Here is a 16,135-nt window from a genome sequence, read left to right on the forward strand (position 1 = left end):
GTTGTTCTCTTTGCATATATTTATAATAGGCATGTAATTTACTACTGATATATTGATGGTCCTTAAAGAGCACTGTATTTATGTTGAGTCTTCTTGAATTTGACCATCTATATTAGAATTTTTTTTCTCCTTCATGGTTTATTTTCATAGAAACTCTGACCTTTTCTTTTTCCTTTTTACAATCTCTAATCCATTTTATTTGTAAACCGATAACTTGCAGATAAACTTAAAAACTGATAACTGACAGCCAGAGTGACCACTACATCCCTCTCGTCTTCACTAGTTAAACTGAGATTAATGAAATTCCTGTATTAATTCATAACTGCATAGCACAGAAAGAGCAAAATGTACTTAGCAAACAAAAACAATGAGATGGTGATATACCATGAGTATTTCTGCTATCAGAAATTATAACTGAATGCTTTCCCAAAATTAAATCTCTCTCAAACCCTTAGATGTCTCTCAGGCATGTAAGATGAACAACTAACTACATCACATCCATGTTGCTGGGGAGGAAGGATCGGGACCAAAAGATGCAGTTTAATACTACTCAAACCTGTGTCATGGTCTCTAATTACCAGTCATGCTTAAATTAAGAAGAAGAGACAAAATCTGAGACTTCAGAAGAAAAGAAATCTACCTGCTCATGTTTCTACAATGCACTGATGTAGAAAATGTGAATCAGGTTTTGACACATAGGGAAAAAAATATAAATTTGAGACAGATGACTCCTGTAATGATCTGAAGGTTTATATATTGCTCTTAAAGCTCTATTGGACTCAACTGCAAGAGTCCCACTGAAACATTACTCTAGATTAATCCAGCTTAAGGAGAAAAACCCTCATATCAACTAATTTTGTCCTGCTTGTAGTTGAACATATTTCTAGAGTTCCACCACTCTTAAATTACTAAGTTTCTATTTCTGTAATGCTACAAATAATTATACTAACAAGTCATTACTTACGTGGGGGGAATGGTAACAGTGTTTCCTTTAGGTAAAGAGAAATCATCAGCATCTCTTCCCACAACAATAGCATTGTATGCCAAAGTATGACTCTTTGGGTTTTTCAGGTGCACCTACCACAACAAAAACATGATCAGCCTATTTTTACTCATTTTTCAGACTATAAAAGGTGTGCTCCGCAGGTAAGTTCCAAAATACAAACTACGGATATCACAAAATAAGAAACTACTTCAAATAACTGGGTATATAATTTTCCTTCCAAAGGAGCATAGATTTTCCACAGACTATCTAACCTTAATTTTTGAGAGTGCAGTGTACACTGCGCTCCTATGCCTGTGAATCTCTTATTCTTCTCTTTGATCTCAGATTTGTCAAATTTGTAGATTTTTTTCATGTGCTTTCAAGCATAGGTAAAAAACAGAAGTGAAATCCCAAGACTAAAGAAAATAAAAACAGAAAATGCACACTTTCATCTTCTATATTTACTAGCCAAATGACATGAAACCTATTAATTATTTGTCGTAGCTAATACATAATATAAATACATATATACCTACAGTGTAGCTAATACTTAATATAAACACATGTATACACACAGTGTTCTAAGCTTGCATTACAATGAATCTAAATCCAATGGTATCAATACCTGCTTCACAATAGTTGCATGGAGACCACCTGCAAATTCTATAGTGCTCTTGGGTAAGTACTGAGGGAGAGTGTCATACAGGTGGACACACAAAATAAGCATCATGACAGGGTTTGGCTCACAGATATCAGTGGCCTAATATTGAAAATAAAAAATAAAGAAAAAAAATAGATGTTCAGTCAAAAATTTGCCTGTATAGTGTAAAGATAAGAAGAAGAAGAAGAAAAAAATAAGTTAATTATTAAACAGATATTTTTAATCTAACCAGTAATAACTGGATTATTCTCATGGCTAATAAGAATATGCATCTTGTTACTGCACCAAAAAAATCCCAGATTAATGAAAACTATTAACATGCTCTGGTGATAAACCTAGGGTAAAAATTAAGCTCAACTTTTTCCCCTAAGGTACAGCAGAAACAAATTCTAATTTTATTAAATACAGCATAACAGAAAAAGCAAGGACATTTTACTGTCTGAAAAAACATGTCTTTACTATCTTAAAAAAAATTAAAATATTTTAGTTTATATAAAATACTATCTCAAATACTCCTATATACAGTTCTGCAACTGTTTATGCAGACAATTTCACTTTCCAAATAACAACAATATAGTTGTTTCTGTTGCAGATACTTTTATACTTTAGTAAATTGCTTTATAAAACGTAGCAAGTATTCCTGCAGATTAAATAATTGATTTACAGAAATGAATTTGCGTGGCAGCTGCAAAACATGTCAAATTTACTCCTCAGCAATTCTGGTAAGTCACTGAGGAGAGTTTGCCACAGAGTATGAAAAAGGGAGGAAAAATCTATTTACTCTTCTGGACTGTCTTTAGTGTTGCAAGAAAGATGTATAGACATGTTTATCATCTTAGCTCTCTGAGTTAATTTGTATTTTAAAGTTAACATTTATTTAAAGTTTTCGAGGTAAAGTTCTCTTGCCCTGTGCCCAGCCAAGCAGCTCATCCTACTCCCAGCAGCTCTCACACAGCTCCTCTAACCTTCCAAGAGAGTGAGTTCAGAACTGGGCAATGATCTGAGGCTTCCCTGCAACTCTTCATGGCTTCTTAGATAATGTTTGTCCTTATAATTCTTAAGATTAATTTCATATACTTTTCATGCACTGCTGTAATCATACATCTCATCTCATATTTCTGTTTAATTCCATCACCACTGGTTGAAGATTCAAACTTTAGAATGCATTCACTATGCAAAGTAAAAAAAGGTTCTTCTGTGCCAAAAGCTTTAAATATGAAGTCTGAAAAGCATTCTGATTTTTCCATTCATTTATCTCAGTAATGGCTATTGAATATGGTCTTGGTTTTACACCCCTACTTTTCATTCTTCCTGCATTTTGATTTAAGGTAGAAAAGATGCCAGAGTAGATTATCTATTGAAGACTTTCTTCTGCCACATACTTCTTTCTGCCATTTCCTCTTAGATCAGAATTTATTCCCTCAAAAAATACAATTCTATCTTGTGATGAATTCATAAAACTCCATTTGTGGCATTTATCTACTAGTCTAATAACTGAATAAAAGAATAATGCATTTCTTAACAAGATTAATCAGAAAATTCACAGTCAGTAAATATTATTTGCTTTAAAAAATATGTGATAGCAAACAATAGCAGTAATTATAACTTAATAATAATAAATAAAAAAGTTTGAAACAAATTTCCTTTACTGGCTATTCCCAATCACTGCACCTTCTATCCTATCTCTTTGTCACACACACTCCCTCCATGTTATTGCTATCCACCACCCTATCTTGTAATACTTTATTTTAGGCTTTCGGCTGAATCTTCTTCAAATCAAAGCACTTTAAAACTTAAAAATATCAAATATGAATTAGAAACACGTAGAAAGCCACCACTAATACTCTAGAGTTGAACTGTAAGTCATGATTAGAAAGTGGAAATCATTTCCTGCCCAAAGTACTCCATCTTAAATCTACACCTTAATCCTTAAAAGGATTTCAAAGCCTTGAACTCCATTAAAAGTGTCATTTACACCTGAAGCTGAACACTTGTAGACAGCCCTTCCTTATTATTACAGATTCTTAGATTTTTAGATTGAAAATACCAGCTGTTCTAGACCTAACATGTCTCAGCGTGTGCTGTTAATTAATGCAAATATCCTGAGAGCTCCAAAGCAGTGACTGCCTGAGTCAAGAACTTTGTCAATGCTATTGGAACATTTTAGCCCACTAAATTTCAGAGACAAGACTATCAGAAAATTCCCAAATTAAGAGAGTTCAGCAAAAGGATTTATTTGTTTTGTTACTTTTATCACTGCAGAACAAGATAGTTCAGAAGTTTCTATAATAGCCTTAGAAAAGTATTCATGATTTTCAATAGATCTATGTAAAATGTACCCTTTGAACTAAAATACAGACCTTGAAGACTCAAGATCTGTTCCTTTTTCTGGTACTGACTCTGTACCTTTGTTTAAATTGTTAGTCTGTACAAAGTGGATTGTCCCATTTACTGTACACAATTTAGTCTTAAAACAGGTATATTAAGGAGAATATCCTAGAATTCTGCTTCCACATCTGAAGTATTCAACACCCCTTTCATATCTGGCATCAGGCCTCTTCCTTCATGTGCTGAACTTCATGTTTTTCTCAATATAAGCTGAGGCAGAATATGACTTTGTTTTGAGGGTTATACCCAGATTACTTTTTTGCTTCCTGTCAGTCACAAGTATGGGAAGCAGTAGATTTTCTTTGTTTATCCTGTCATAGCAAAGTCATTTCTAACAGAGTGATCGGTATCAGGAAGCAACAGCAAGACAGCAGCTGATACAAATGGAAATAGCAGAGTTAATTTTTCCATGTAATCATAACACGGTCAAATGGAAAGGGGAAAAAAAGTTGTAATTAAGCTTCTTTTTATAATACTTTGTTCACACAAATAAGCTCCACCTCTGATTCCTAATGTCATTAATTTCCTTCAGAAAGTTTCCTCAAACACTTTCAAATATTGTCTCTATTCTACTGCCTCTTCTGCTCTTCTGGACAGCCCAGTATGCTCCCAGAGATATAAGTAACTCACAAATGGACAGTTAAAGAAATGCAGACTAGGAGTAGGAGAAAACTGGGTTCGGGGACAACAAAAGAACAAAGAAATGACATCTAACCTATGTAAGGTCACCGTATATAGAAAATATGGTGCCATAGGTCAATAAAAACCACAGAGATGTAAAGCATGTTTATTAAACATATAAAAGAGATCCCAAGCAGATCCTTGATGGAAGAAATTATCAACAATTATCAGCATTGCATTCCTCCCCAAAAAAGGACACCAGAGCTGATGGTTTTGAGTGAGTGCTACTCTCACCAGCATCCAAAGCTGCTGACTTCTGTGTGCATCAAACCTGAGGCAGAACTCTCAAGGGCCTTCATGGTTAGATGCAAGTAACTGTTGCCAGACATTCATATAATTTTTTTCACCACTTCTTTTTATGGTTAAGTGCATGATGTTTGTTCTTACACATATTTTTTCTAAATTGCCTTCCAATAGTAATAAAGAATTCCATTAGAGTTTTCATTGTGTGATTTAGGACGCTAAAATCTGAACTAAATTAATTTTTTGTCTTGGGCTGTAATGCAAGATGTGACCAAAAGTATGTATCCTATCATCATCTGATAGAATGGGCAGTCATCTTTATCTTTTCCACAACCCATCCTTCCTCCAGGGAGATCTCTCCTGTCAATGGGCCATTGAGTGCCACTGCATGACTGATAAAATGACATCATCCCTTTGGGAGATGCTCCAGCCAGGGGGAGGAGCCAAGCATTTCCTACCTACATAAAAACTGAGATTTGGAACATCAGAGCAGCCTTTTTCCACTGGATTCCAAAGAAAAACCAGACCCTTCCACATCATCACTGGACCTTTGGAGGAAAACTGCACCCTTCTACAGGAGCACTGCTTCAACTGACCCACATCTGTCACTGCAGGAGGATGCAGCCACCATTGAATGGGACTGCACCAACACCCTGACTGACTGACAGGGTGTCAGGTTGTATTCTGACTCTGTCAGTGTTTTGGTTTTTTGTATTACTGTACTTTTATTTTAATTTTCTTAGTAAAGAACTGTTATTCCTATTCCCAAATCTTTGCCTGAGAGCACCTTAATTTCAAAATTATAATAATTTGGAGGGAGGGGGTTTACATTTTTCCATTTCAAGAAAGCGTCTTGCCTTCCTTTGCAGACACCTGTCTTTCAAGCCAAAACATTTATGTTCAGCTAGTTGTGCATGTGTGATTCTACAAAGAAAAGAATTATGGAAATTACTTCTAATTAAGTCCATTCATATGAAGCAGTATTTTGGTTTCCATCAGCAACATATCCTGAAATAAAACTGTTTCACTACAATCTCACCTTAACTGGACGTGCAACACTACTATACAAAAAAATCAAAATCAAAAGAATAACATATATAAGAGCTGCTAGTATAAAATCACCTACCTTTATGTCTATATCGAGACTGATAGTATGCAGAGCCTTCACAACTATCAAGGAGTTGTGCAGAAACTGTTCATGAGTTCTTGGATCAGTATACATCTTTATGAAGTGAGTATTAATCTAGACAAGACAGAGAAATAAAACTCAATCTTCCTACTTCTTCTACTAGGCAAAATTACTGCTTTTGTATTTTTGCTCATTCAGAAATCAATAGGATCTAAATTTTGAACTGAAATTCCCTGTTAAGAATAAACCCAGTAAAAAGAAAAATTAATACTGAAATAGTCTCCCATGACTTGCTAAATGTTGGGGTGGTTTTTTTTTCCTTTTTAAAAATTCCACAGGCCAAGAGTTTCTGTTAAGGAAACTTCCCTGTCCTAGTACTCAGGAGCCACTGGCAGCCACCTGAGCTGGGACTGGAGGTCCCTTGCAGTGGGAGGCTGCAGTGAGTGATGGAAGCCCTGCTTGACTCCCCACACACCCCACTCTCCCATTCAGACAAGGTTTCCCTACTGTCTCGAGCCCAGGTTTCCCACAGCAGAGTCTCAGCCATCTGGATCCTCAAAAAAATTTAATCTTAGTGCAAGAACAGAACACCTCGAGCTGGTGCCTCTGAGGAGGGACCCCATGCAAAGGAAACCCTGGGTTTTTACACACCCTCAGTCTGAGAGTGTCAAAGCCTGGGGTCTTCCTGCTGGATCCTCGACTCCTGCCCTGTCCCTCTGGTCACCTGGCTGTGCTTCAGCTCCCCAGAACCTTTGTGAAGCAAAGGCTCAGTGCCAGCTCCCTTTCCTTGGGCTCCCAGCAGCCAGAGCTCCACCTGCAGCTCACAGCACAGCCACACCTGAGCTTCCTGCACTCAATGCACTCCTCAGCATTGCAAAGTAAAACAAGGCTGGACAAACACAGTGACATTAATAAACTGCAAAAACTTGCAACTTGCACAATGGTAAAAAAACTTCTTACCAAATATGGACAATAAGATGTCATCAGTGCTGCCAGCACCAGACCATCTAGAAGATCTTGGTCAAAATTCACTATCCATCTCATGGGTGGTATTCCACCTGATTAAAACACAAAGCAACATTCGTGAGACTCTCTTCTCCCCAAGACGCCTGTTTTGTTCTAGATAGATTTCATAACTATTTGAAATCACTCAGTAGAGGAAAGAACATAAGAAGGAAAAGGAAACATCCATTCACATGTAGAATTTCACTGGTATATTTCTATTTCAGAGCTGTTGCTGAAAACTTGAAAAACCTCACGTAGAATATTGTAACTATTATTCAATCTGCTGCAGCATATAGGAACATTTATCACAGCAGAATTGAAAACAAGTAATCTAAACCTCATATATTAGAAGCCTAAATATGTAAATTTTAATTTCTATAGGCCTAGCATTAATAGAGCTACTGAAACTCATGAAAATATGCAGAAATCCTTTAAAATTGAAATGCTTAAGACACAAAGAAAGGTTAATTATTTTCTTTAAGGTCATATTAAATTATTTGGCATAAATGCAATATAAATGAGAGCTAACAGCTCAATTGTTACAGCACAAATTACCACTTCTACAACTGTTGTAAATCCCAATGCCCTAGAAGGTTAGATAATTTTTTATATTTTTAATGTTTTTATTAAAATAAAATGGATTACTAAAACATTAAATAGAGTTTATTTATAATTTCTTATTCGAAGCATCTATATCTTAAACTATTTAACACTGCATTTACACAACTTTACTGTCTCAGGTCCAAGCTCCCAAATTTAGGAAACACTTTGGATTTCAGCCAATGGCAATGTTTTCAGATGGACTTGGATCAAGCTTTCTCATATGGGACAAATTATAAAGGTTTCATTTCACTATTACACTTAAAAAATTAGTTTAACCCACAAAAAAAACCCCTACACCAGATCCTAAGAGAGATCTGACATTATGCAGAAAAAGAGAAGACACTTATAGACTACAGTTGAGCCAGTATCAAAAAACTGAAATGTCTATCACTTCACACCAACTTGCAGATGCTTTAGCATATTCATCCAGCTTTATAAGAAAAAACAGGAGCAGATGCTGCAAAAACTTAAAAACAAAGGTCTTTAAATCCAGCTTAACTCTTTGACATTGGTAATGATTTTAGTTTGCCACTGCTTCAGTGTGGTGATGCTTAGGCATCAAAATTCCTTATTTTTTCTTATTCATAGGTAATATTATTCTAAATATTAATTAAATATATTTTAATTAAATATATTTTTTAAAGAACCAAGAGTATTAAAAAACTTATTTGCATGAATATTTCATTTTCTTTAAGTTTTCAAAACAAAATTAAAACTTGCATTCATCTCACTGTGTCAAAATTATTTTTTTCCTAATTGCTTAACTGAAAGAACTTTTCAAGCACCAACTCAACTTTCAAGTCTTGAAAACTCCATATTGGAAGGTACCAAAAATGGAGTCTGACTGGATATATAACATCTTCCTGTTACTTATGACAGGAAGAGACTATAGTAATATGGGCCTTGACATCTAAATTGTGACAGTATTCATTTTAACTCAATTCAGACATCCATTTCACAAATATCTACAGTATGAGATATTTCTTTCATCCCATCTTCTCAGTAACCTGCTTGTAGTTATTTAAAAAACATTTAATGTAGTCGCTGCAAAAACAAATACTTTAAAGTTAGCAAATACATCTTTGGAAGCATAAAGTCAGTCTTTCTAACATAAATTCATCATTTTATTGATTATAGTTGAGACCTATAAAAATCAATAAACTGTCTTTTTTTTATTAATAGAGTTCAGACTCTCAGCACATAATATCAGTATTTTTAATAAATCACCATTTTCAAATTTTTATTTTTAACTTTTTAAGATTAATTATTCCTGCTTTACTAGGTCCAATATTGAATTATTCTTCTGGTTAGTAATCGAGATGGATTTGATGAGCATGGTTATGGAAACTCATTAAACCATATGCTTTGAACAAAAACAGAAACTTTGTTTTTGAGCTTCCCTTATATTTTACTTTAGATATACTATTTGCTGCTTTTAGTCTTCTGGTGGGAATATTACTTGAGCACACTTAAGCAGTAGTAGATGTGCCTGTATCACAGAATCACAGAATGGTTTGGTTTGGAAGGGACATTAAAGATCCTCAATCTCCAGGCCCCTACCATGGCCAGGGACACCAGACACAGCACTTTTGTACTTTGTTTTTGCTTTCACTAATCCTTGCTTTCATGCTGGTAGAATTGTCTGAGTGCCAGCAAAGTAGCTGGGGAAGAAAGCTGGCTTAAAAAGAAAGAGCAAAAAATTCATTTACTGTTAAATCTGGATCACCCAATCCAGTTTTGCCATGCAGCCACATAAATGTGCCAGTGGAAATGAAACGTGGTAGGACTATTTTTTAAAAACCATTTCTTGAACTATAGGCTTTATAATTGTGTAAATGAGAGCATAAAGAAAAAATCCATTAAGTGGAATATTTTCCCATCTTAGCTAATTAAATAAGCATTTTTGTTGTTTTTCAGCTAATCCTCCTACTATCAATCAACCTACTTAACTCAAAGGCTTGTGAATAAATTAGTCAGAAAACATAATGTATTTTTCCTAATTACATCAAATCTAGCAGAACATCTGCCAGCTAACCACTCTACAGTAATTAAGTTTTTAAAAAGAATTAGTCAATTTTAGTAGAAATAAACAATAGAATCAGAATTATTACTCAGGATACCTCTAAGCATGTAAATATATTGAATTTCATTTGTATTGGCATTTCTTGCAAAAACAAAAAAATTCAAGTGGCACTTTAAGATAAAGATTTTCATCCAGTATAATGATAAAAACCTGGCCAAAAATAGTTCCAAACACGAATGGTAACAGGTAACAAACAACTCTGTGTGACTGGGGGCAGGGGGAGAGAAAATTGTCCAAACTTTCAGTTCTGAATTGAGACAGATTCCTCCTACTTGCTAGATGCATCCCAAAAGGACTGGCTGCAAATTTTGATAATACCAAGACTAAAATGGCACATTTTAAATCTCCCATTAATGAAAAGGAGTGAGACAGAAGCCCCAATTAGGCAGATAATGAACTGTGCTCTGCATACAGACTAATGAGATTGGGAAAACAGGGGACTTCGAATTATGAAAAGAAGAAGAGGCAAAAAAGAAGCATTTCCAAAAAGAATCCATTGATGAGACAACAAGGGACTGGAAAGAAGGTGAAAAAAATTAATAATTGGAGGAAAGATTTTGGAAGTGGGAGAAAATTCTGAAGATCAGAGAGGTGCATAGAGACAAATGTCACTGGATGTCCAGGGACTTTGGCCAGACACGAGATTGGTGTCTGTGAGCAGCAGCACAGCAGGAATTGACTTTTCCGTGATGCTCCAGTGGCCTCCCTGGTACAGAGGGAATGTGAATGGAGTGCTGTGGGAAGCAACTGGGTGTATGAAATTATCAAACAGGGCAAGAGCTGGTTCTACAACAAACCCAAGATCCTGACCCATGACAGCGTGTTTTGTACTCTGTCTCACCCATCACAAGAGGTGAAAGCACTTGTTAACAGAAAATAAGCAAGGCTAGCTTGGAGTGGATGTGCAGCCACTTATGAGTGCACTCAAAAAAACACTTGGAAACCTAAAAATATACTGCAAAAGGCCTCTGCAAGGGACCTGAAATGAGAGTATTTGTTTCATTTGTTGATTCTACTCAGCACTAAAGGAAGTAGCATGCGTAGTCAATTCGGTGATTTGTGATCTGTAAAGGTGGTATCTGCACTACTTAATTAGTGCCTTGTCTGTAGTTTCTTCTGTTTTCACTCAGAGTCAGGATTAAAAACATGAAGGAGATGAATTTTCTTGTGTTCGGGCTTGGTTTATTAAATCTTATCTATAGTACAGAGAGTTCTGCAACACTTGTAGCTACCAGCTAAAAGTGAGCAAAATGGAGGCAAATCTAGTTAGTTACAAGGTCTTTTAAACAGTCCAATAGAGAAGTAAGACCTATATTATTTATACTTTTGACCCAATAACCAAACTCCTGTGACCTGCAGTGCAGCACTAACTGTCCAACCAGAAACTACTGCCTGAAATCATGAAAAAAAAGGAAGAACAACACAGAAAGGAAACACCGCTCAAAATCCTCCATTTTGTCCCATACCTATTACATTACAAAAACCTCAAATTTAAAACTCTTCACCATGTGAAAGCACACACTTCTATTTAACTACACACCCATGATTTTAACTCCATCACTTAAATTTGGAAGCCTTCTCCAAGGCCTCAAGTCAAAAGCAGTGTTCTCCAGGGGGTCAATGCCAGAAAGCACAGAAAGCTCAAAAAACCCAGATTTCTGGGTTCCAACAGGGACCAACTTAACTCTTGAATGCACTTACTTTTAATAGGTTTGTTGGGGTTTTTTTTAACTTGTAATGGCATCATGTTGCTTGCATGTAGCAACCAAGCATAACAGCACTGTCTCCATCTTTCTCTTGACAGGTTAAGCCAAGTCTTGAAGACACGCTGCTTGCCTCATTCATGAAGAATTTCTACATAGAAGCAGCAAAGTTTTGCCATGGCAGTCTAATTATTCACCACCTTTTTTTTTGTTTGTTTGTTTTTAAATACGTCCAGATCAATTGAGTTTTTTAACACTTGATGAATCAATAAAAAGTCTACAAGGTTTTGCAATTATTTTTTGCCCATAATCTATTAAAAAAAATTAGTATTTGTTTATATTTATTATTAAATTTGACGCCTCAAGATTTTTTGCAGGACATGAAATCTATTTTCCAAATGGAGATAATCAAGGGAATACTTACAACAATTCTACACAAAAGTGACAAACTACTTATTTGTTGGCAGAATACCAAGCAACAGTCACCATAAACTCCTCTAGGTAATTTTTTTTTAAATTTCTTTGACATGTAAATGATACAATGGATCTAGGAACTATTATTACACATTTTAACTTCAGTAAGATTTTGATTACATTCTCTGTGATAGAAAAGCAATTAAAATGTACTCTAGGGGGAAAATCCTGTAAAGTGAAGAACAAACTTCACTGAAACACAGTAACCCTAACTGCTATCAGCTGTCTACAAAAAAAATCCGAGACTGTGTACTTTCCAATATTTTCACATGCAATTTTTCAAAATTGCACAAAATTATCTTGTTCCCATCTGGAGATAATATAAAACAGATTAAAGAATTGGCTTTGGGAAGAAAAATTGGTTGCAAGTATTCATGAGGAAAGGACTATAATTTAAGCTCTCGAACAACTGGAGTAATGATCTGAAACAAATGGGATGAAATCCAGTAATGATGCTTGCAGCATAATACAATTAATTAAGAATAATTCATTATGCAAGTGGTAGATGGAAAATTGGATAGAGAGAATTTCTGCAGAAAAGGATCTGGAGAAAACATTAAATCCAATACTGTGGCAGAAAAAGCAAATACTGTGCTAGCATACATTAACAGGAGTGTTGCATCTTAAGCACATAGACTGATTTTTTCACTTCTGTTCATTTCTAGTAAAGTCTCACCTCGTATAGAAACCAGCAATGGGCACCAAACTTCAAAAGAAGGAGCAACTAAAAGGGTTTACAACAAAAAAAAAAAACCCTGAGCTGAGTACACTGAAAGACTGAAAGAATGGAAATGTTTTGCCAAGAAAGGGGACAGAGAGAAACTGGAAGAGAAGATAACAATCTGCAAATACGCATAAAGTTACTAGAAAAACAAAGATTCGTTACACACCATATTTTAAAAGAGTAAGGATGGACTTAATCCAAAATTTCCCATGCTAGAGTTTATGTTAGACAATAGGAAACTCTTTCAAATGGAAATGAGTGGGAAATTCTGGCAGATATTGCCTTAAATTGATTGTGGAATCACCTTTTTCAGAGATTTTTAAAACAGCCTAGGCAAATACCTGTTTAGTACACTAGTGGCATATTCAAATTAATCTTTGTATATGAGAATAAAGCTGGTCTCATTCTCCATTTCTGAGATTTATTGTGGGTTCTTTTTAATAAAAGTTTCACTTTTATTAACTGATCCATCATCTGGATCAGATGCAGAAATATGATGTATTAGAATTATATGGGTAAGAAGACCAGTGCCACAGTGTGAAAACTAGTCTTATACTAAGGATTAAAACACTTAAAGGATCAGATTTAGTTTAATCTACTAAGTTTAAAAGTGGTGTTATATAAAAAAGTAAGAACAGTAATAAATTTATATTTAAAATTCTGTATTTCTTGTGAAGTTTGTTCTGCTGTTTTCACAAATAATAAAAAATTTAAATTCTTGCCATAACTTGAAAAATCCTTACATCTAAGGAGGCACAAGAGATATCAATGATAAATCTTCTGCTATATAGCCACAAGCAATTTTTTCAAATTCTGAGTTACTGAAAAACAGAGGAAAAAATATACAGAGCTAGGCTACTATTATATGAAAATTTTCAAATAAACCAAAAACATTCTCACAAAAATCTTGAAACTGATGGCCTTTTGTGATTAAAGGTATGAAGGAGGGCTTTATAAGACATTCATAAATTAAACTATGTCACTATGAGTAGCAATGGAATGGTGCTAAGACAGCAGTCTGTGTAAGTAGGCATGACACCAAGAGTAGAAACTAGATGTTGTTAAATAGCTTAGTGGAATACACAAATTTGTCAGCAAAGGAAGAACCAAGTTACAGTATCAAGCAGCAAACCCAAAAAAAAGTATTTTATACAGAACAGAGATTTTAAATTTACTTACTGCTTCAGAATATTGTGATACTACAAGTCTGAAGAGGTTGAAAATATAATTAAATTTGCAGAAGAGAAATCTAGTACAGCATTACAGGAGTGCCACCTCCATCTGAAGGAGTCCTGAGCTTTAAAGCAGGAAGTCTGGGAGTATGTATAAAATATTTCTGTACATTTGCAGTGTTGCTCATCTCTAAGCAACTTCTGTTGAAGGTAGAATACTGAGCTACATCGACCTTTAATATATCACAGTACATCCTTTCCATGTAAACTAGTGCAGTAATAATGGTTTATATTATTATTCAGCAAATTCTTACTCCAGAATCTGAAAATCTCTGGAGGTGAAACTAATCTATAGCTATAATAAAAACTATAGTCCTGTTTCAGCAGCTTAAATCTGGCACTAAATATAAACATTTGCAGAAGAAATATGTAGCAATAACCTTTCCTGTACATGCTAACATTAGAACCAGAACAAGCTTTGAAATGATTGTACTGAAGTATATCATCCAGAGCATAAGAAATATGCCTTTGAACAACTTTTGAAAAGGTTATTATTTATTATGCAAAATTTAAGACTAAGGGATTGATAACATATCTGCCTTCAGAACACACAGCATGTGTAGCTACATTTATCTTAACATGGCAAACAAGTCTAATTTTATTAGAGATTAAAGAAAAATTACATTTCCTACTTCAGGCAGGATGCAGGATACAACTCGCTCATCAAAACTGATAATTATGCACCTCAGAACGCTTGAAATATCACTGACAGATCAACTTAATACCACTCTCAATTCATGATTCTAAGCAGAAAAGTTCAAGAAGCACCACATGGGGCAGTAACAGAAAAACAGAGATGCTGGGGATATGTCTCATTTATTCCCATCTGTTGCAGAACACTTATACCCTGAGGCATGCACATTCATCTTTCTGCTCCTAAAAAAAATTTCCTATAGTCTTTCATTCTCTATGTAGTTTTGGTCTATTTTCACTGATTCTCATCCTGAGCAATATCTTAAATTGACAAAGAGCAGTATTCCCTTACATCTGTCCCCATTTTGCTGGCCTTCAAGAGAAAACTTCCACCCCCAGGGTGAGGAAGCCCCACCAAGCCCGTGTGGTCCCCCCAGCACCCTGAACACCCCCTCAGCTGGACCAGGGCTGCAACCAGGGCTGCTGACCTCTCGCTTGTTCTCATTCATTTCTTTTTTCCTCTCTCTTTCTTTTCATCTCACCTTTTTATCCAAAATCCACTGCCACATCCTTACAGACCAGCTCAGGGACTAACATATCAAACTTCCAAGTGTGTGATTTACTCCTAAAACTTGGTGAGTTTTTGCAGACCCTGACTTTTGTCAGTATTTTTTTGTGAGTATTTATGAATCTTGGGGGCTCCTTTCACCTTAAGAGTGGGACCTCACATCATGGCATTTCACTTATAGATCATTTAGATTTAAAATGCTACAAATCACAGCAATTCATTACAGCTTTTCTAGCTTCTAGACTGGCTTCACAATGATTACTATAATGCCTATGTTTTTTTATTTAGTAAAATAAAAGTTAAATAGTGGTCTCAGTGAAATTCATTGTTTCCTACTTAAAATGAATTAACAGAATCTCAAACTTCACAGTCTGAAATATGTTTTCTCCTCAAAAAATATCTGAAGTTGTATTACTAAATCCACAGCTATACAACACTCTCTCTATATATATTTCACATGCATTGCAGAAGTAGCATTAATTATACAATTAATCAGAATGCTTATTTATTCCAATTAACATACAAACACTGCCAAGTTCCTTGTTTGGCTGAAAGCAGAATTGCTGTTCAGACATCTCACAGTGCATAGCAAGTAAGGAAATAAAATTTCTTTCTAATAATTTAATTTAATAATTTCTAATTAATTTAATTTTAATAATTTTAATGATTATTTTTCTTTAGAAAATCATGCTTTTGAGAGCCAGTATATATATATATAAATATATTATTTTTTTTAAATAAGCATACATGTCTACAAACACACACGTGTGTTTATGTATGCATATATGTCCACACAAACATATACAAAAATATACATAGGCCTAAGAGTTTAGGCTTTACTCTCTTTTTTTAAGATCTTTTTGACAGGTTTTCAAATATGAACCCTTTGAATGTTTTCAATCTAGAACTCCAAGGATTACCCTTCTTCACACTTTTATCTCCCTGAAGCTGCATAATGCCAGACAGTATAAACTGTACAAAACAATTTTTATACTACTCAAAAATCTAGAAAGTGAAATGAAG

The 16,135-nt window shown here is 34.9% G+C and overlaps 1 protein-coding gene across 1 annotated transcript in view; it reads right to left on the reverse strand.

The window, feature by feature from the left end:
• CFAP47 (cilia and flagella associated protein 47) overlaps positions 1-16,135 on the reverse strand; it is a gene marked incomplete at its 5' end in the record, with an annotated part of 257,080 nt that overhangs the window by 176,653 nt on the left and 64,292 nt on the right. The window contains 4 exons of the mRNA XM_088159355.1: positions 965-1,077; positions 1,611-1,745; positions 6,085-6,201; positions 7,048-7,145. Of these exons, the coding sequence (XP_088015481.1) occupies positions 965-1,077; positions 1,611-1,745; positions 6,085-6,201; positions 7,048-7,145 (463 nt within the window). The remainder of the gene's footprint in view (positions 1-964; positions 1,078-1,610; positions 1,746-6,084; positions 6,202-7,047; positions 7,146-16,135) is intronic.

Source organism: Sturnus vulgaris, chromosome 2, assembly GCF_052056855.1.
Source record: "Sturnus vulgaris isolate bStuVul1 chromosome 2, bStuVul1.hap1, whole genome shotgun sequence".
In the NCBI taxonomy this organism is placed as follows: domain Eukaryota; kingdom Metazoa; phylum Chordata; class Aves; order Passeriformes; family Sturnidae; genus Sturnus; species Sturnus vulgaris.